This window comes from Microcaecilia unicolor, chromosome 5 (genome assembly GCF_901765095.1).
Source record: "Microcaecilia unicolor chromosome 5, aMicUni1.1, whole genome shotgun sequence".
Lineage (NCBI taxonomy): Eukaryota > Metazoa > Chordata > Amphibia > Gymnophiona > Siphonopidae > Microcaecilia > Microcaecilia unicolor.
Window position 1 is genome coordinate 268,061,964 of NC_044035.1, and position 23,199 is coordinate 268,085,162.

The window sequence follows — 23,199 nt, forward strand, 5'->3', positions numbered from 1 at the left end:
AGTGGGAACTAAGATTCATATGTCTCCTTCGAGCAAAAAGATTAAATATATGCTTAGACCAAGACAGAACAGATGAAAATATGGCTGAATGGGACAATGCAAACTATTATGTGAAGTGCATGCTTTTGGAAGCTCTCTCAGAGAAACAAGCCATATTAGTGGAGGGAAAAGATACACCAAAGGACATTTTATATAAACTGAGAACTATGTATGCAACTACATATGCAAAGCAGCAACCAATTTGGTTGGCAGAGTTGAATGAAACCAAATTAAGGGATAAAAGTAAATGTAATGATCACATTATGCATCTTATGTCTTCATTTCAAAAGTTAGAACTTTCTGGAATTCCCATGTGTGATGCATTGAAAAGAGCATTTCTTTTTACCTCACTATCAAAGAAGTTTGATGTTTTTAGGTCTGTAAATGAGGCCATTGAAGGGCAATCTTTTGAACAGGCAACATCAAAACTAAGGCAGGAATGCATAATAAATGATTCTGAGGAGATGTGTTCTCAAAGCAAGTCAGAGAGAAATGAAACAAATTTCTTGGCAAAGAACAGAGGAAGGCGGAGCTATGGGAAAACTCCACCCAAGGGCAAGCTGATTTGCTACTCATGTGGAAAGGAGGGACATGTATCTAAATGGTGTAAGGAAACACAAAACACTCCCTCTAGCTCACCTAAGCCAATGGAACTAAAGAATTTTCAAACCAGGAAATGTATGAAGGACAAAGATAAACACAAGGGCTTTCTAATGGCAGAAAAATCTTTGACTATGGTAAATAATAATTCAAATGAAAGTACTTGGATTTTGGATTCGGGGAGCACATGCCATTTAACCAATTGTAAAGATTTCTTTCAGGAAATGTGTCCAGAGGAAGGTATTCTTAAAACTGCAAACGCAGGGACTGCTAAGATCCAAGCAAAAGGTATTGGATTCTTAAAATGCAAAGTGTCTAATGAAGTTAAAGAAATTCCTGTAAGTGATGTCTTGTATATTCCCCAAGCAGTTTGCAATATGCTTAGTGTATCTACATTAGATAAGAAGGGATTTGTGATTCATTTTGAAAACAGTAAGTGCACAATCTCTAAAAATGATGAAGTGTATGCTGAAGCTTTTATGCATAATGATGTTTATAAACTGAGCATTTCAGGTGAAGCCTCACATATGGCGCAAGTAAGGAAGAATGCTGGTAAAATGGAGAAATGCATAGACTGTGTTACTCAAAAAGGTGTGAGACCCTCATTTCCTGCATACACAGGAAATAGGAGTAATAAAGTACTGGACTTAATACACAGTGACTTATGTGGACCGTTTAATATCCCATCATTGGGAAATAACAGATTTGTGCTAATATTCTTGGATGATTTCTCTAGATATTGTGTGGCCTATTTGCTGAAAGAGAAAAGTCAAGTCACAGACATGCTGAAGAAATACGTAACCATGGTGAGCAATAAATTTGAAAGAAAACCAAAGGTTCTTCAGACCGACAATGGTGGTGAGTTCACTTCACAAAGCATGCGCACATTTCTAGAACAAGAAGGCATTCAGCATATCACAACAGTAGCTTACACACCAGAGCAAAATTCTGTTGCAGAGAGAAAATTTAGGTCACTTGTGGAAATGACCAGATGTATGCTGTCAGATAGCAATCTCCCTAAAAGACTATGGGGAGAAGCCATTCTCACAGCAGTGTACCTACAAAACAGAATGCCAACTAAAGGCGCTGAGCGCACACCACATGAGACATGGCATGGTAGGAAGCCAAACCTGTCACACATAAGAACATTTGGAAGTACAGCATATGCTCATATACCAAAGCAAAGAAGGCATAAGCTGGATTCCACAACAGAAAGGGGCATTTTAGTTGGCTATGCTCCAGGACACAAAGGATATAGAATTTTGAATCTGAAAACTGGCATTGTTGGCATAAGACATGTTACATATTTTGATGAAAACAAAAGGGTTGATAAAGGCTGGATTATCCCAGATGAGCCTTATCATCCAGAATATGAAACTAGAACCATAATAGACATGCCAGTGTATATAAATGCCATACCAAGGCAGATGTCTGAAAGCAACTCATCTGTATCTAACGAGGAACAGGCAGAGGAAGCAGACACAGAAAGGATCATTGAAGAAGACAGTACAGTTGGAGAAGGGGAATCAATTGGAGAAGAACTCTCAGATTTAGAGGATGCGGAAAGGTCAGACCAACCTATTGTCAGACGCTCATCCAGGGAAAACAAAGGTGTTCCACCCCCAAGACTGTCTTACCTAACAAAGTCAGCAGAAGCTCAAGAGCCCTTAACATGGGATGAGATTGAGAAAATGCCAGCAGAAGAAGCTGCTGAATGGCATAAAGCTGCACAAGAAGAAATTGATGCATTGGATAAAAATAATACTTGGATTCTTACAAAATTACCTCCTGGCAAGAAAGCTATAGGATGCAAATGGGTATTCAAGTTAAAAAGGAATGCACAAGGAAAAGTGGAAAGGTATAAAGCCAGATTAGTGGCAAAGGGATATCTTCAAAAATATGGAGAAGATTTTGATGAAGTGTTTGCACCTGTAGTGAAACACACGACAATAAGAACACTTCTGAGCATTGCAGTCTCAAAAGGCATGCAAGTCAAACACATTGATGTGAAAACAGCGTTTCTTCACGGAGATATAACTGAAGACTTGTACATGGAACAGCCAACAGGTTTCATAAATACAAAACAAAGACAGCTAGTGTGTAAATTAAACAAAGGTCTTTATGGATTAAAGCAAAGTGCAAAATGTTGGAATGAAAAATTGCATGAAATATTGACAAATTTAGGATTTAAGCAAGGTGAAGCAGATAAATGTTTGTACACTAGGTGCACAAATGGACAATATGCATACATTTTAGCTTTTGTTGATGATCTGCTCATTGCAAGCGAAAGTGAGCAAGAGTACAAGGGCATTGTAAAATATTTAAACCAGAATGTTGAGATAAAAGAACTTGGTAATGTGTCATACTATCTTGGTATAGAAATTGAGAAACAAAATGATGGTTCTTATCTTCTAAGCCAGAAGCAGAAAATAAATGAGCTTATTGAAAGTTTAAGTATGCAAGATGCCCAAGTTGTAAGCACTCCCATGATCACTGATTTTCTGAAGGATGAAACAGTAAGAGAACCTTTACCAGATAACATCCAATATAGATCAGCCATAGGTAAGCTTTTATATCTAGCTACCACATACAGGGCTGATATAGCAAATGCAGTAGGAATTTTGAGCAGAAGGGTCAGCTCACCTACCAAATCAGATTGGACTGCAGTTAAAAGGATGGTAAGGTATTTAAAGGGTACCATTGATTGTAAATTAAAGATTTCAGCCAATAGTAATCCAAAACTAATATGTTACTGTGATTCAGATTGGGCAGGGGATCATTCTGATTATAAATCCACAAGTGGATATGTGTTTATGTATGGAAATGTACAAATTTCATGGGCCAGTCATAAACAAAGTATTGTGAGTCTGTCTTCTACAGAAGCTGAATACGTGGCCGTATCGGAAGCGTGCAGAGAACTGATGTGGATTGAAAAACTTTTGCTGGATTTTGGAATAGCTGAAAAGAGACCAATCCAGATAATGGAAGATAATCAGAGCTGCATCCGACTGTCACAGAATGACAAGGTTCAGTCACGCACCAAGCACATCGCAACGAAATACCACAACGTGCGAGAGTTGGCGAAAGAAGGGGTCATCAGTCTACACTATTGTCACACCAGTGAGATGACAGCTGACATCATGACCAAACCGTTACCCAGAGAACATTTTGTGAATCTGCGTATAAAGCTTGGACTTTGTATGAATAAATAATTGCATGACAGTTATGCATGAGAAGGGGTTTGTTGGAATGTAATTGTATTTTACATGCATTGCCTGTCACCTATTATTTCTCTGTGATTACTCTGTGACCTCTGATGTGAATTACTTAGAGAGGTCACATAGCTATGCAACTTCCTGTGGGGGTTAGATGCAGCACATGCAGCACATGGTGCACATGGAGCTCATGATCTCTCCTAACCTGAGAGGATCTATGGTGGTGTGAGCATCCATTACCATCTAAGCACATGGAAGGAGCTGATAATACAAATGTATAGTAATATGTATATATAAGCCTGTCTGATTATAATCTAACTACAAACTGTGAGTAAACAGATGTTTTGTTACTTCAACTTTAAAGTGACTCAGCAGTGAATTATTCAGGGGTGAATGAGAGAGAGATGAAGAAAGAAATTAACATTTCTAAAGCTGAAGCTGTGTGTACTAAAATCTGCTAATTATTTACTACAAATAATCCAACAATTTAAACCTGCATTATCCAGACTGCAATGGACTTAGATACAAATCAACTTATGCATCCAGCTTTTCTTACATAAGTACACAACTGTGGAACGCTTTTCCCAAAACCGTGAGATCTATCCATAACCATCTTAACTTCAGGAAACTACTGAAAAACAACTTGTTTAAGAAGACCTACCCCCTGACCCAAATTAACTTCCTACTTCCTGCAACACAGCAAAATATGGACCGTACTAGACTTCTATCACCACCCCCTCTTTATCTCCTTGCTGTTTTATACTGATGATTCTTACATGCTTACTACTGTACTATGTATTTGTATTATTGAACCGGAGCCTACCTCTACGGTATTGTGTAAGCCACATTGAGCCTGCAACTAAGTGGGAAAATGTGGGATATAAATGTGTTAAATAAATAAATTTAATGCTCACAACTTACCGCACCTTATATAGAACCCAGGGGCTAGTGTACAAAGCAGAAAGGCTGCAGGTATCCAGGAGCAGAGATGCAAATTCATTGTAAATTTAAAATATTTACTTCCTGTGGATTTGAAATACTTTAAAATAGCACACCCATATTTTAGGCCAAAATGATAGTGAGATACACTGCTGCTGTAATTCCTCTAGGACCTGATTTGTCAAAGATTTTCTCTATGTGATACCTATAGAAAAATATCTTGACTATATGGGGTTCTAGGCTGGCATGTTCTTGCTACTTCTAACCTTTGCTTGAAGTCAGCATATAGTACTCTGTTTGGGAAACCTTTGCGACAGATACGAATTCCTTCCAAAACGCCATTACAGCGCAGCTGATGAAGAACCAGGAAAGGATCCATAGCACCTGAGACAAGATTAATTGAATGCAAAAATAGAAATATTAGAAGATCACGATCGAAATACATTTTATGCAAATCTTTTTATTGAAATTTCCAACAATTAACAAACATAATGTGAATCAAACAACAGAATTCAAAAGATATCCACCCAAACATGAAGCAGAGGAGAGCTTGGTTTCTTGTAGTCACACCTCCATTACAGCAAATATATACTAGCCCAAGAAATGCCCCCGGTAACCCCTTCCAACCCCCCCCCCCCCCAAAAAAAAATAAATTTGTAGAAATTATAAGGTATTAAGGACTGAACTCTGAGATCTGGGTGAAAGAGAATTTAAATAAGAATCCCAAGTAGATAAAACCTGTTTTTTGTGTCTAAGAGAGATTTCAACCATCCGCCTCTCCAAAAGCATAATATTATGCAACAAATTTCGCCAGTTACAATATTGCTGGAACTTTCCAAACATGAAGGATTATTTTTTTGCCTAGGAGAGCTGCTTTTTGGATAAACAAGCATAGAAAACATTTCATATTTGTCCATCAAGAAGCCCACTGCCAACAAAGATAAGCCAGATCCTAAAAATAGATTGCAAATATTGGGCCACATGTATCCAAAAAGAACGCACCTTGGAGTATTCCCAAAATGCATGGAAAAAAGAGGCTGTTGAGAACATTTTAGACAAATAAGTGACTCGATGTCGCCCATGTGGAATAATTGTGTTTGAGATATGTACGCATGATGAGCCACTCAAAAGTGACACTCTCTCAAATCTGCTGCAACCGTCAAGGAAGGAATGTGAGCAACCAATTTACCAAAATTCAGAGAGGTAGGTAAACACTGCAGATTTATCTAAGGTCAAAACATAATGGCTCAACTGATAAGATGGAAAAGTGTCTGCAAAGTGAGTTAAGACTCCCCCACCTAAAACTTGTAAAGGCAACAGGGAGCCATCTGGATGCAATTCATGTTCCAGACATGGAACCCCAACAGTCTCCCTTGTCCTAAAGGTCTGGCTTTCCAACCCCAATGTAAAGGCTACATTTCTCCAAATAGGTAAGAAAGTGGAAGTGTGAGAAGACAAGCCCCAAGTGCCAGTAAGCTTCAAATACATTTTATTAATTTATATATGTCCCAGCACTGGAATAATTCCTTGGTTAGTTACTTTATTACAGTTATCTTTAAGGATCATACTGTTCACTATATAAGCTGAGGACTAAAGCCCAAGGTTATTCCTAATTGAACTGAACACTCACTGAGACACCTGGAAAGCCCATAACATTACCTTCCCCTCCCCTGTGCTCCCACCCATACATCCAGCATTATCTCCTCTCTTGCTCTTCCTCCCCTCTCTCCCACCAATCCAGCATCACTCTCCCTCTCTCCCTTTTATCTTTCCTCCCCTCCCTCTATTTACCATTGCCCTTTTCTCCTCGCCCTCCAACCCACCACTCCACCAGCATCATCTCGTCTCCTTCTCTCCTCAGTCCAGCAACATCCCTTCTTGCTTCCCTCTGCTCTCACTCATCTGTCAAGCATCACCCCCACATTCTCTTTCTTCCCCAGTCTAGCATTTCTCTTGTAACTTACTTCCTTCCCTTCTGGTGCTGTGCTTTTGGATCCACAACAGCAATGAACTAAGCAACCATGATAAACGTTGGGGACCTTTTAAGCCCATGTGCTTGCAAAGATACTGCTGGTCCTGCACTCCCTACATCAGAGGGGGTGGGACCAGAACAGCTTTTCTGAGTACATAGGCTTGAAAGCTCCCTGGTACTTTCACTCTTGCTTTGTGCATTGCTGCTACAGGCTCAGAGGTGGCAGCAGAAGAGAAGAGGGGATTGGCCTGGGCCTTGTGATCTCATGACTCATCTACCACTCCTCAGGGCCAGCACAACAGATGAGAGTGGTCTTGGCAAATTTTGGCACTTCCAAACTTTGGCATCACCTACCATGCTTACTGTACTTACTGGATTGCACAGGTTCTGCCTATCAAGTGAAACGCTAACTTTGGTTTTGGCTTACTGTTGCTTTATTCATCTGTTTATTCTTCCTCCACCAACCCTTCTGACTTTCAATCCATTCCATATGTTACAGAAATTAAACAAGTATGGCATTCATATCTCAGGGACATCCAAACCCAAACCTCTCTGCAACAGTTTAAATCCCACTGATACTCCTTGTGATCAAGCCAATTAGCCCTTCAGGTTCAAACTTAGATTGCGAGCCCTCTGGGAAGAGGAAATTACTGTACCTGAATGTAACTTGCCTGGAATTAGTACTTGAAATTAGAGCTGTACTGAATAGCATATTGTACTATTTGTCTGAATACGAATAATGAAAAATATTATTCAGCGAAATACAAATACTGAATACGAATAATGGGCATTGAGCTTTAACATAACAAATAATAAAAGAAGCAACGTGAAATCAGAGATAACAAGTGTTTATTTCAGTAGGATTTAATACAGAAGAGCCCCGGATTATTCGTATTCAAATTTAAATCACTATTCAGTTGAATACAAATAATGTAGTCGGGGCCAAATGGAATACGAATATTTGCTACAGCCCTACTTGACATGCATTAAATCCAAATCATGAAAAAGGTAGCTCCCCATAAAAATAAGCATGGGACTGTAATGAATGCTGATTACAGAATGACATGGGGACGAGGACCCGCAGTAACTACGGGGATAGGGACAGAGTCCAGGGATGGGGCGGGGACGGATCCCATGGGGACGGGGACAGATCTCACAGGGATGGGGCAGGGACAGGGACAGAGCCCATGAGGATGGGGACAAACTTTGTCCCCATGTCACTTTCTACTTTGAAGCCTGTTATGTTTAATTGATGCAGACAACAATATTATTATTTTTTGGAAAACCAAACAAACATGCTGGCCACAGCTAGCAAAATTTGCACAGAGTGGATCCTGTACATCCTGCTACCAGCACATCTTCTAAGAAGACATCTTCTATTGCAGGAGGGACTGTGGAAGACAAGAGAACTAGATTGAATCCTGAGATTGTTGATGACGTCTTGCCCCATCCTTGGCCACCTTTAAATCTAGACTGAAAGCCCACCTCTTTAACATTGCTTTTGACTCGTAACCACTCGCCTCCACCTACCCTCCTCTCTTCCTTCCTGTCCACATTAATTGATTTGATTTGCTTACATTATTTATTTTTTGTCTATTAGATTGTAAGCTCTTTGAGCAGGGACTGTCTTTCTTCTATGTTTGTGCAGCGCTGCGTATGCCTTGTAGCGCTATAGAAATGCTACATAGTAGTAGTAGTACATCATATTCATCCACAGATTAAAAAATTATAACAGTGCTTCAGAGGGCATATTTCTCTCCTCTAGGGCATACAGAACAGGTTGTATTTTGTACCCCTGGACCAGGTGGATTTGGATTCCTTGGGATAGTAGAAGTCAGCTATTGTTGGGGTTGGAAGGGTAGAGAGTGGTGGTGGGAAGGAGGGTTATTATAGCTGCTCGTTGTTATTATTGTTTTCTATTTGTAATTTATGCACAACAGTTGCACAGCATATTGTTCTTTTTAATACTTTAATAAAAAGATTTAAATAGAGAACAGAGCCCACGGGGATGGAGACAGGGCCTGCAGGGATGGAGACGGGGCCTGCGGGGACAGGGTGGGGACAGAGGCAGAACCCATGGGAATGGGGCGGGGACAAGGACAAATTTCATCCCCGTGTCATTCTCTACTGCTGTTCTGTGACTGATAAAAGACACAACCAAGAGAGAGAGGAAGTGAACAAACATACAGGAAAGACGGATGTTTGCTTACCTGGAGTTTTGGTTTCATTGGGAATAATACAGCGTACAAAATGTGGTGCTGTGGATCTCAGGTTGGTCATGAGTTTGTTGAGGTTTTCCTAAAAGACCATGAAAATAAGAGATAGTAAAAGTACAAGGGAATTAAAAACAATGTACTAAAAATGGTTTGAAGGCAGTTCTGCTCTCACTAGAAACAGGGTGAGAGCACCAGTCAGAGGGGAAGAAGAGAAGGAAGAGATGGAAGACCTGAGCTGCAAGGGCAATCTGTGAAACTGCTTGAATTAAAACTCAAGTTCTCTCACTGCGGAATTATAAGGAGCAGGCAGAGGTTCCTCTCAAAAGCATGTATATGCTAAACTTTCCTCAAGAAGCAAAATCTATTACAAACTTTGCAATTTCTTCTACACACTTTCAACCACTGTGCAGATTATATCCTTCACGTTACTTTAAATTTCCCCATTGAAACTATGAGCTACTCTATATATAGGAGAAAGAAAAGTGAGTTACTTTGTGCAGCGATGATACTGTCTGGAAGGACGCTCCTTTTTTGCGCTTTTTCTCTCCACTGTGATCAGCTGAGAACAAAACACAAGCAATCAATGATGGACATGTCAAATGTAGCCAGAAATGATGTCATGGTACCCATTTCTGAGAAGAAAGTGGAAGCTAAAAATAGCTCAGGAGAACATGTACGTAAAATTTAGATGTTCGCAGTAAAATATACATTGTTGCAACATGGATAATACCACTTATAAAGCTGAAAGCAAACCTTTGGGGAAGGCCTGAGGGCCCAATGGCTGATAATGATATACACAAATTCTTAAAAGCAGAAGCAGAGTGCAAAACAATACATCCATATGTATCTCTTTTGCATTATTAAGAGAAAAATACACCTTTTTGCTTTCTCACTTTTGGGCAGAAAGCCTGCAAAGATAACCACATCGCAGTAAACCATGCAGGAGTGTGTGAACAGGGGTGGAGCCCAACATGAGCTAAAAAGTAAAGGGTTAAAGAAAGAGGTATTGTAGAAAAGCATTAAAAAAATAAAAAAAATAACCATGCTAAATCTCTTTGACATTAATTCACTTACCACTGTCAGAACTGATGTAGTTTTCAAAGAGACATGCCAGGAGTTTGTTGGAGGATTTTTGGAAAAAGCCCACCACAGTTTCATTAAGTGGATCTTTGTTCTTCTCAAGCCATCCAACGATATTGTAGGGCACCTTTAGCGGTTCAAAGTAACAAAGCAAAATCACAGACAAAACATAGAGCAGATGTATAAGTGCCTCAAAGGTTCTCTAAGGTCGCTCTCCATGCAATGCGCCTCTTCCATCATCCACTGAAGTTCTATTGCTCCTTCCCATAACCTCTCCCAGACTTACACTAGACTGCTATTGTGCTCAGCGAGGGCGAATTCACCTTTCAAGGATCACCAGTATTTCCCCAAACACTTTTCAAATTTATTTCATACCAGTTAAAACTTCAAGATGTTCTGTATCAATCTGTGAAATTACTTCAAACTAGTTTGAAATTGCTGACAAATAATATACTGTGGAGAAACTTAAACATAACTTACCACACCAGCGTAGTGAACCAGTTCAAAGTGAGCTTCGTATTTCCGTTTTTTGTCAGGCCTGGGTTTCTGCAGGTTGGGTGACTTGCCAAGGTGGTTGTCATAGAGCTTGGCTTTAAAGGTCATGTCTGTTGCCTTTGGGAACATACATTCCTCTTCAAGGATGGACAAGATACCCAATGGCTGCAAATATAAACATGTTCAGTAGTTTTGTTCAGAGGAGACACAGAAAAATTTACTCATCCATCTTTATAGAATCTTGAAAAATTAGGGCACAAATCCAAATTAGTGCCAATTTGCAGCTAATTAAGGTCTCCTTTTACAAAGTTTCTAGCGATTCCCATGTGGCAAATGTGACGAAGCCCATAGAAACAGTGGTGTTCCTTGTTAGCTGCTACCCAGGGTGGATCGCCGCTGTACACCCCCCTCCTTGGATGCAGCATCTCCCCCTAGCGCATCACCTCTAAACTCTCCCCCCCTCATGCATTGCTCTTACCTCCTGGTGTGCTGGGAGCAGCCATGCGGCTGTCGGCTCCGCTGGTTCCCTGCTCCCTCTGCCCTGGAACAGGAAGTAACATTAGAGGGAGCAGGGAACCAGTGGAGCCGTCAGCTGCACAGCTGCACAGCTGCTCCCTGCACCCCCCTCCGCAGCGTGCACCCGGGGTGGACCGCCCCCACTGCTCCACCCTCGGTACGCCACTGCATGGAATTGAATGGGCTTCATCACATTTGCTGTACCAGAATCACTAGCGTGACTTTGTAGAAGGAGCCCTAAGCAATTGAATAACTGATACTATTCTATAAGTTGTATGCACGAGTTTATAGAAATCAGGGGATGGTGGCAGTATGGCAACCACATTACCTAGGAAGTTCAATATGTGGCGCCTAGCATTATGCGCTATTTCCATGCCAATTTTAAAATGCAGAAAAACATTATAATGGAAGCAAGGTGCTGAAATGGCCCATAAATGGCAGATCTGCGCAGACCTACTGTATACTTACAGGCCCTGTTATAGAATAGTGCCTAAATGTTTCCATGTGAATCTGAAAAGGGGGCATAATGATGAGAGGGGCATGAGCAGGTCAATGGCGTTCCCTTAAAATGCATGCGGTGTTATGGAATTCAGGGGATCCGCAACCGTCTTGCACACTGGGATTTTCACCTGGTTTCAGCTGGTGTAAATGCTCACATCCAAAGTTGGGTGCAGATTCCTGAGCTACAAACTAGTCTACAAAGAGCGCCCACCCTAAAACACCCTCTATAGAATATCATTCAGCGTCAATTTTTTTCAGCGCCATATACTGAATCCAGACCTACTTGTATATTCAGCATGTCAATTATATATGCATATAAATAAAGGAGAAAGGAAACATTCTACTCACCCCCATACCCAAAGACGCAAAGAAAAGCGCCAGCGAACTAACCAACTATAGGCCAGTAGCATCCATTTCCTTAATAACCAAACTAACGGAAGGGTTGGTGACCAATCAACTCACAAACTACTTAAACAAATTCTCAATACTGCACGACTCCCAGTCAAGATTTCGGTCCAACCACAGTACTGAAACAGTATTAGTTACCCTCATGACTAAATTCAAACAAACGATTGCAACTGGAAAGAACATACTACTCCTACAATTTGGCATGTCAAGCGCTTTTGACATCGTTGATCACGGAATACTACTACATATCCTCGAGTACTTCGGAATTGGAGGCAACGTCCTCAATTGGTTCAAGGGATTCCTGACCACATGATCATACCAAGTAACATCTAACTCGACTACTTCAGCCACGTGGATAACTGAATGCGGAGTCCCACAGGGATCCCCTCTCTCACTGACCCTATTCAACTTAATGATGATACCCTTGGCCAAATTATTATCAAACCAAAACCTGAACCCATACATATAAACAGACGACGTAACGATCTACAGCCCATTTAAACAAGATCTAAAGGAAATTTCCAATGAAATCAACCAAAGTCTCCATATCATGCAGTGGCGTACCAAGGGGGGGGGGGGGGGCGGTGGGGGCGGTCCACCCCGGGTGCAAGCCACTGGGGGGGTGCCGCGCGCCTGTCAGCTCTTCATTTTCATGCTCCCTCTGCCCTGGAACAGGTTACTTCCACTACGACAGTTTAAATCTAAAAAGTATCATCTTACTTTGCTTTTATTTAGTTTTATTTATTTTAACAATTTACACCCCACTAAGCGACTTACAAAAATTGTTGCATACATAATTTAATAAAAACACACAAACACATACAGTGGTGGAAATAAGTATTTGATCCCTTGCTGATTTTGTAAGTGTGCCCACTGACAAAGACATGAGCAGCCCATAATTGAAGGGTAGGTTATTGGTAACAGTGAGAGATAGCACATCACAAATTAAATCCGGAAAATCACATTGTGGAAAGTATATGAATTTATTTGCATTCTGCAGAGGGAAATAAGTATTTAATCCCTCTGGCAAACAAGACCTAATACTTGGTGGCAAAACCCTTGTTGGCAAGCACAGCGGTCAGACGTCTTCTGTAGTTGATGATGAGGTTTGCACACATGTCAGGAGGAATTTTGGTCCACTCCTCTTTGCAGATCATCTCTAAATCATTAAGAGTTCTGGGCTGTCGCTTGGCAACTCGCAGCTTCAGCTCCCTCCATAAGTTTTCAATGGGATTAAGGTCTGGTGACTGGCTAGGCCACTCCATGACCCTAATGTGCTTCTTCCTGAGCCACTCCTTTGTTGCCTTGGCTGTATGTTTTGGGTCATTGTCGTGCTGGAAGACCCAGCCACGACCCATTTTTAAGGCCCTGGCGGAGGGAAGGAGGTTGTCACTCAGAATTGTACGGTACATGGCCCCATCCATTCTCCCATTGATGCGGTGAAGTAGTCCTGTGCCCTTAGCAGAGAAACACCCCCAAAACATAACATTTCCACCTCCATGCTTGACAGTGGGGACGGTGTTCTTTGGGTCATAGGCAGCATTTCTCTTCCTCCAAACACGGCGAGTTGAGTTCATGCCAAAGAGCTCAATTTTTGTCTCATCTGACCACAGCACCTTCTCCCAATCACTCTCGGCATCATCCAGGTGTTCACTGGCAAACTTCAGACGGGCCGTCACATGTGCCTTCCGGAGCAGAGGGACCTTGCGGGCACTGCAGGATTGCAATCCGTTATGTCGTAATGTGTTACCAATGGTTTTCGTGGTGACAGTGGTCCCAGCTGCCTTGAGATCATTGACAAGTTCCCCCCTTGTAGTTGTAGGCTGATTTCTAACCTTCCTCATGATCAAGGATACCCCACGAGGTGAGATTTTGCGTGGAGCCCCAGATCTTTGTCGATTGACAGTCATTTTGTACTTCTTCCATTTTCTTACTATGGCACCAACAGTTGTCTCCTTCTCGCCCAGCGTCTTACTGATGGTTTTGTAGCCCATTCCAGCCTTGTGCAGGTGTATGATCTTGTCCCTGACATCCTTAGACAGCTCCTTGCTCTTGGCCATTTTGTAGAGGTTAGAGTCTGACTGATTCACTGAGTCTGTGGACAGGTGTCTTTCATACAGGTGACCATTGCCGACAGCTGTCTGTCATGCAGGTAACGAGTTGATTTGGAGCATCTACCTGGTCTGTAGGGGCCAGATCTCTTACTGGTTGGTGGGGGATCAAATACTTATTTCCCTCTGCAGAATGCAAATAAATTCATATACTTTCCACAATGTGATTTTCCGGATTTAATTTGTGATGTGCTATCTCTCACTGTTACCAATAACCTACCCTTCAATTATGGGCTGCTCATGTCTTTGTCAGTGGGCAAACTTACAAAATCAGCAAGGGATCAAATACTTATTTCCACCACTGTAGCATACAACAAATAACACAAAAGACAAATCTCTCTACCATCTACCTTCCATCTTAAATGCCTGATACCATCTACCACTCTCAACACAGTCACTTACTTTGTAAGGAAAGCCTGCATAAATAAATGAGTCTTTTAATATCTTCTTAAATTCCTCTAATGCTGAACAACACCTAAGGTGCCCTGAAAGCTTATTCCATAAGAGTGGCCCTGCTATAGAAAAAGCAGATGCTGACGTCTCTACATAATGAATGGTATTCGGCGTTGGTATCATAAGGCGTCTTTCAGTCTCAGATTGCAAATTGCGAGACAAAGCATATCACTGTATTACCTGGCTCAAATACTGAGGAACTATTGTATGTAGTGCTTGATAAATCAATACGAAACTGCACTTGTAACCAATGATGACTCTTCAACATTGGAGTCACATGTTCAAATTTTGACGCCCCCATGATAAACCGTGCATAGCATTTTGAATAACCTGCAGCATCCTACATTGTGTCTTAAGTAAACCAAGATACAGAGTGCTGCAATAATCCAATTTCGACAAAATCAGCGACTGAACAACTACCCGGAAATCATAAGCACTCAACATCGGTTTCAACTTCAGCACCATCCGTAAACTATAGAATGCAAACTGCACTGTCTGACTAATCTGGTCCTTAAAAGGCAAATTACAATCTAAGGTCACCCCCAAGGTCGTCAACATTTCCCCACAGGGACCACTTTGTTTTTTAAAAATTAAATTAATAATCACTGCCATCAGTAAATATCAACCTCAATGAATACACCATCACTAGTTCTGTGCCAGAGCAAATTCTAGGTTCATCTGAATCCCGAAGAGATTAATGTGTATATTGTAAGACATGATGAACCCTACAGTCAGAAAGGAGAGTAGCTTTTTTGTCTGTTAATAACGTAGATGCCACCTAAAGCCTAGTAAAAAGATTTATTTATTTATTTAGCAGGTTTGCTAAAGACAGATATTTTTTAAAGAAATCAACCAGCGTTCCTTGCTCACTCACCTTCTCAATGAGATCAATACAAGCCTGCAGGTCCAGACCAAAGTCAATGAACTCCCAATCTATGCCTTCTTTCTTGTATTCCTCTTGCTCCAAGACAAACATGTGATGATTGAAAAACTGTTGCAGTTTTTCATTTGTGAAGTTGATGCAGAGTTGCTCAAAGCTGTTATACTATGGACGGGAAGACATAGTAAAATTGTTGAGAACTGGGGACAAACATAGACCGTAAACAGAAAATAGAATGTGTAAGAAGGAGTTATGACATGCGTTGTAAGGAAGAATAAGAAAGAAGTTTTCTGAGAAGTTCTCCAACACTCTGACCAAAAAAAAGCAAACATTTTTCTAATGATTTTTAATGACACTAGCATTAGGAAAGATGGCATTTTATTTTTCATTGTACTTCCATCATACTTCTGCATTTACCACTAAGGCTTTCCACTTGCCACATGCTAGTTTTTCCAACTAATGTAGAGTGCAAAATGTTTTGTATTTTAGTTAAAGGAGCCCCTATCCCCTAATTTTATAAAAGCTGCCAAAAATGCAAGTGCAATTTAATTGAAAAATGAGCTAATTAGTGCCAATAATTGGCTTTTTGATAAGCAATTATTGGCACTAATTAGGCACGGGATTCTCATCTAAACGAGAATGCATGTGACGTGAGGAGAAGAGCAGGGCAGGCAATGCAGAAGAGACCAGCACTGGAATATGCTTCAACAGGGTATCTTGACCCCCACCAGTCAAGGTATGTGAGATGGAGGCGGGAGGGAGAGCAGTAGGGAGGTGGCCCAAAATGTGCCCCCCCCCCCACACACACACACACTTTGGGCTCTGGACCCACCTACATTGAGGTCTGGTTACACTACTGGTGTGCATTTGCACTGATACCTGTGCAGGTACAGAGAATGTGGCCCCTTCCTTCTGTTTTTCCTGTGGATAGAATTTTGCTAGAAAAGTATGATTGTAGAGCTGACATACAATCTACATATGTAGTCTTCCTCTTTAGCCTAAACAGGCCTCCAGAAATACACAGAAGAACATGCTGACCATAGCAGCAATAGAGAAGGACAGTTTTCAGACAGCTGATTCATATGGGCACAGTGCCTTTAATCCGTTGACCTTCAAAGGCCCACAATGTGCCACATGCTGAGTCCTGGTGTGATCCAAAGTGACCCCGAAGCTAATGCTGTGCTTATTTGTATTAACTGAATCAAAAGAATGTGGAATTATGAACTCTTATTTATTAAAAACTTTGAAATAATTAATTACAGTTTGTAAATTTCAAATTCATTACTGTAAGGGGACCTTTTACTAAGCAGCGGTAAGCCCACTGCGAGCTTACCACTGAACAATCTGGAGGTACTGCCAGCCCAACGCAGCCACTGGCGGAAGTTCCACCCCTAGTACGCGGCATTTCTGGGGCTAGCAGAAATATATTCCAAATATATTTCCGCAGAGGGTTACCCAGCAGTAATCAGGCAGCGCTGTGCACTACCCGGTTAGCGCAGGAGCTGTTACTGCCACCTCAGTGGGTGGCGGTAAGTGATCCCACTGCATGGCCACGTAGTAAGAGCAACCTTACCGCATGGTCATGTCTATTTTCGGCCTTGTTGCCTGCTGCGGTAAAAAGGACCTGAGCGCACTGCAAAAACAGCCCCCGTCACTAGCGCAGGGCCCTTTTTATCGCATCTTAGTAAAAGGGACCCTAAAATTGCAGGGCTTACATTAGAACACCCTTAATGAAATCATTTACAATTGATGAATTTAAAATGAATTACTGTAAAACTAAAAATGTCTAATAGCGAGGCTCACGTACATTAGAACACTGTAAAAACTGCATCCGTACCACTAGAAAAAATGATTGTACAACATTTTAAATACTGATTAGTTACTGGATGCAGCTGGTGCACACAAGCCTTTGCAGTGAGTGATCTCTGTATGCAGAATCCCCCCATCATAATGACTGGTATCTCCCCCTAGGTGTGAAATACCCTCCCCCACTACCACCACCACAGCCACAGGAGTTTCCCCGTGCACCTTACATAAGTACATAAGTATTGCCATACTGGGACAGACCAAAGGCCCAACAAGCCCAGCATCCTGTTTCTATCAGTGACCAATCCAGGTCACAAATACCTGGCAACATCCCCCAAAAGTACAAAACATTTTATACTGCATATCCCAGAAATAGTGGACTTTCCCCAAGTTCAATTTAATAATGGTCTATGGACTTTTCCTTTAGGAAGCCGCCCAAACCTTTTTAAAACTCTGCCAAGCTAACTGCCTTTACCACATTCTCTGGCAATGAATTCCAGACTTTAATTACATGTTGAGTGAAGAAAACTTTTCTCCGATTAGTTTTAAATTTACTACATTGTAGCTTCATCGCATGCCCCCTAGTCCTAGTATTTTTGGAAAGCGTAAACAGACGCTTCACATCTACCCGTTCAACTCCACTCATTATTTTATAGACCTCTATCATATCTCCCCTCAGTCACCTTTTCTCCAAGCTGAAGAGCCCTAGCCGCTTTAGCACCTGGCGGTAATAAGTACATAAGTACATAAATATTGCCATACTGGGAAAGACCAAAGGCCCATCAAGCCCAGCATCCTGTTTCCAACAGTGGCCAATCCAGGTCACAAATACCTGCAAGATCCCAAAACAGTACAAAACATTTTATACTGCTGATCCCAGAAATAGTAGATTTTCCCCAAGTCCAATTTAATAATGCTCTATGGACTTTTCCTTTAGGAAGCCGCCCAAACCTCATACAGACCTCCACTCCATCCATCTTTATTCCAGCCCCCCTCCCTGCATACACACACACCAGCCACCTTTTCCAGAACCTCCTCCCCAATTTTTTGCACAAAATTTCCCCCGGAGTAGATAATGCTACTACTTATTTAATTGGGGTCATTTCCCCAGTGGGAGTCAGTGGTGAAGCAAACAACAGGCGCCACCTAGCAAATAATTATGAAATATGGAATTTCTAAGAGTAATTGGCACAGTCATGAAATAAGTCACAAAAAAAGCAAGATCTTCAAACTGTACACAATTCATCATACACCAATATAAATACTGCATGGGGTCATTTTTTTTTTTTTTTACCCCACTGGACCTTCTTGGGTGAAATAGCTAGAAAAGTTTTCCTCTCCTGCCTATTTGAGAAAACTGTAATCGGCAGTGATGAGAAGCAAAAAATCAAAGTTCATTGCTGTGGTAGAAGATTGTGACATACCTTCCAGAGTTATACTGTAAGCTAGCAGGCTGTAAATACTAGCAGGGAAAGTCATGTATCAGCAATTCTGATAGTGCTATGAGACACTGCTCTCACGCTATCTACTTCCACCATGGCAAATACTTCCCTGCAGGGGCAGTGGAACACCTTTTTCATTGGAGGAGTCAAACAAACCAATCGCTGGTCCTGCCCCCAAGCTCTCTAGCTGTTGTTGCTCTTTTAGACAAATGATTGATTAGGCCATAGTACCAGTGGTCCCTCCCATTCCATTAACAATGATTTCCAGTGTGGTAGCATGTCCACTAAGTGGTGCTTACATCAAAGATCTCAAATCCGGCAATGTCCAGCACACCGATGAAAAATTGTCTCGGCAGCTTGGTGTCCAGCGTCTTGTTAATGCGGATCACGAGCCACTTAAACATTCTGTCGTACACTGCCTTCGCTAGAGCCCCTACAGCGTACACCACCTGCAAGACAACATAAGAACATAAGCATTGCCAAACTGGGACAGACCGAACATCCATCAAGCCCAGTATCCTGTTTCCAACAGTGGCAAATGCAGGAACCAGTGGCATAGCTAGAGGCCTGGCCCTCCCAAATTTGCTCTGGGCCCCTGGTTGGCTGTTGGGGGTCCCCAACTCCTGCCAGCTGAAGACTTTGTCCAGCGCTGGTCTTCGGCGGCGGCTCCACATTGCCTGCCCTGCTCGCTCGTCCCCTCACATCAGGCACGCTCCTTTTAGTGAAATTGAGCATGAGCATGCCGGACGTGAGGAGAACAGAGAGAAGGCAGGCAATGCGTTGGTGCTGGAGACCAGCGCTGGACGAAGTCTTCAGCTGGCGGGGGTTGGGGACTCCCGCTAGCCATGGTATTTGTGGCAGCAGTGCTTCTTCTGGCGAGGGTTGTGGCTCACCAGCCAAGATGTTACAGCGGTGGCAGTGGGTAGTGGAGGGGGGTGGCGAGGCGGCAGAGGGAGGGCGGTGGCAGAGGGGGGCGGTGGGGTGGTGACCAAAATGTTCCTCCCCACTTTGGGCTCTGGCTCCCTCCTACCTCGAGGTCTGGCTACGCCTCTAGCAGGAACAAATACCTGACAAGATCCCAAGAACAAGATTTTGGGGCCCTTTCACTAAGCCATGGTATACACTAGCGTGTATGTACCGTACACCAAAAAACACTGCTGTGGGACGAACTGAGTCATCCTGCAGTAGTGTGCCGATTGCCACGCGGTAATCCTGTGCTCATAAATAGTTTCTAATTTTTAGTACAGGAGGCGTGTCTATGGGCAGAGAGTAGGTGTGCCCTGTTCTAATTGGGTAGCATGGGTACATTGCCGTGCGCTGCCTGATTAATGCAGGATTAGTGCAGGAGCCCGTACTGCCTAGTAAATAGGTGGCAGTAAGGGCTCCCACAGTAAGGGCCACATGCTAATTGAGAAATTAGCATATGGCCATTAGAGGAAAATATACAAATGTGGCCATTTTACCACCATGCTAAAAGTGGCTGCAGTGCGTGTGGTAAGCCCACATGCTACAAAAAGCACTGCCCATTTTTTAGTGCAGCTTAGTAAAAGGACCATCTTTCTGTGGTTTTTGCAGCTACATTTAAAGGGGTTTACATAGTATATACAGGTACTTATTTGTACCTGGGGCAATGGAGAGTTAAGTGACTTGCCCAGAGTCACACGGAGCTGCTGTGGAAATTGAGCCCAGTTCTCCAGGATTAAAGTCCGCTGCACTAACCACTAGGCTACTCCTTCACTTATACTGCGTATCCTATAAATAAATAGTGGACTTTCCCAAGTCCATCTTAATAACGGCTTATGGACTTTTCTTTTAGGAAATTGTCCAAACCATTTTTAAACGCTGCTAAACTAAGGGAGGCTTTGCTGACAATTTATCAGTGCAAATCAAGGGTTGATTTTGAATTTAATACGTCAGAACATTTTTTTTATTCGTATAGCACACTTGGATACTTATTACCAGATTTTATAAACCAGATCTACCTCACCCTGGCACTTTTTAATTAGGTGTGGCTGGACTGTCTTGATGGAGAGGGTGCACACTCGAAGGTATTTTTCAACAGATTTGTGGGATTGCCCATTGAATCAGAAATTTTGGAGCAAAGTGCCAAAGTCATTTGTGATATAACATGTTCCCATAAACTGATGGATTATTTATTACTGTTATTAGACTGGAGCTTTGAAGATAACCAGATTGCTGTTCATAAGAAAAGTCTGGAATATTTCCTGTTCCTAGTGGCAATAATAGGCACACAGCTTCCAGATAGGTGTTAACCATCTCCATAAGGACTGCAGATACTGAAAGATCTGGTGCTCCCTTATTTGGTAGCTTGGTCCCTAGTGATAATACCATGAGACTACTACTTGGGTTCTTGGCAGTGCCATTTTTGAACAGGGAGTCACCAGGGCTGGAGCAACTGGGGATTGCTCCTGTCCCCATTAGAGCCCAGGATACCCAATAGGTGCCGGGGGCAGAGGTGTAGCCAGACATGATATGTTAGGTGGGCCCGAGCCCAAAGTGGATGGGCACACAATCCCCCTCCCCCCATGCTTTCTGTCCCCACCCCTGCACCAGTGAACCCCAACAAATAAAGTAAATACCTGAACTGGCAGGGATCCCCAAGCCCTGCCAGTCGGAAGAGGTGCTGTTGCTGTGTTGGCCTCTTCCCTCCCATACATACTTAGTTTTCACACATGCATGGGGGGGCAGCCTGGGGGGGCACAGAGGCCACATATGGTCAGTAGCTAGCTGCAGCAAGTAGGGTAATAATCTGTTCTGGCCACCAGAGGACCTCTTCTAAGTGGCGGGACTTGGGGATCCCTGCCAACTATAATAGTTGCCAGAATTTTGAGTGGGCCGGAGCCCAGACTGGGTAGACCCAGGCCCACCTCTGGCTATGCCACTGACTGTGGGGACCCAGAGATTCCCACAAATATAGAAAAGGATTGGGGGTGAAGTGATGCAAGTTTTAAAAAAAGGATCTAGAGTTGGGAGGATGATTGGTAGTGAACATTTTATAAAGAAATCAGGTCAGGGCAGGGTGCTTTTTCTCAAATTCATTGGCCTCTTTACAAGATAGCATCTCTGTGTTAAAGTCCGCTATATGTGTATCACTCAGGCGAGAAATACACACACAAAAAAATTACCATGGTATTCACTAACTTGCAGAACAGAGGTACCATCGGTTAGTGAAACTTGTGGTGAATTTTACCTCAGGTTGGTAAATAGGGCACTTAGTTGGTGAGCCCTTTGAGTACAGGGAAATACCCAGTATACCTGAATGCTACTCACCTTGAGTTATCAATGAAAAGACCAGATATAAATCCAAATAATAAATAAATAATTTGTGGTAGATTATTGCCTGATAAACAGCACTAGTGCCTAGTGGTCTTAAACAGGGCTCCCCAAACCAGTCCTGTGACAACCCTTCCCTCCCCCCCACCCCAGGTAGTTGGGTCTTTCAAGATATCCACAATGAATAAATAAATACATTGGGAGCCAAGGATAAACATATTCATTATTGAGTTCCTGAAAAACCCTGACTGTCTGTAGAGTCATCAGTGCACAGTACCAGACTTTTTTTTTGAGCAGGACAATGATTTGTGATGCACTGATGGACCTCATCCACATCTTTCTTGAAATAAGTAATAATTTGCATTTGTAGTAAGTTTATAATGTTGCATATTGTTTTTTAGGGTGTCGATAAAATGACTGTGATACTCTCAGAAGAGTGTGGGTAACAATTTGGATTCTATTAATAAAATCAAGGTTTTGTAATGTGGGTTATTTTTTAGAACAGAAACAGTATAACACAACAGGGTACAATTCTATTAGTTGCAGAATTTTCCTACAATAACAGCATAGCAGCAAGTGAAGTCAAGGTAACACACAAACCTCACCTGTTCCACAGTCTGTCCTTTGGTTACGTATTCGTTGCCAACTTTGACCCTGGGGTGCAGCAAGCCCTTAACTAAGTCCGAAGAGCTGATAGCCATGAGGTATGCGACTTTGTCTGCATCTAATCAATAGAGGGGAGAGAGCGATGCTCAGTTCAAATGAATTCAAAGGTTAAACATGATTTAATTCAATGTTATTTTAATTCTGAACTTACATTCCGCTTCTATCAATAACTGATTCAGAGCCGATTACAAACAGAATAAGAATCCCACTGCTGCTGTTTGTGATTTTGGGCAAGTTACTCGAGGGTAGATTCTACAAAGGGTGCCAAAAGTAGGGCACTGAGGGGTCCTTTTACAAAGGCGCACTAGCGTTTTTAGCACATGCTAATGATTATCGTGCACTAAAAGCTAGAGACGCCTATAGGAATATATAGGTGTTTCTAGAATTGGAAAAGGTGCAGCTGTCACGACTATGGCCGTGACTACCCTCATACTTACCCTGTTTCAGGGAGTCAGTGGCTGTGCTGGCTTCTGCTTGTCTCTGTCTCTGTCTCTGTCTTAGTTTCTCTCTGGCTCTGTGTGCTGATTGCCCTACTGAACCTCACCTGTGTGGGCTATGCCTCTTCC

The 23,199-nt window shown here is 42.3% G+C and overlaps 1 protein-coding gene across 1 annotated transcript in view; it reads right to left on the reverse strand.

Annotated features, from left to right (window-relative positions):
* The window catches only part of MYH15 (myosin heavy chain 15), a 160,287-nt gene that overhangs the window by 91,452 nt on the left and 45,636 nt on the right, over positions 1-23,199 (reverse strand). Inside the window, exons 14-21 of the mRNA XM_030204176.1 lie at positions 22,573-22,691; positions 18,973-19,122; positions 15,420-15,590; positions 10,542-10,721; positions 10,056-10,188; positions 9,473-9,540; positions 8,976-9,063; positions 5,060-5,177 (exon numbers count right to left, since the gene is read on the reverse strand). Coding sequence (XP_030060036.1) covers positions 5,060-5,177; positions 8,976-9,063; positions 9,473-9,540; positions 10,056-10,188; positions 10,542-10,721; positions 15,420-15,590; positions 18,973-19,122; positions 22,573-22,691 — 1,027 coding nt within the window. The remainder of the gene's footprint in view (positions 1-5,059; positions 5,178-8,975; positions 9,064-9,472; positions 9,541-10,055; positions 10,189-10,541; positions 10,722-15,419; positions 15,591-18,972; positions 19,123-22,572; positions 22,692-23,199) is intronic.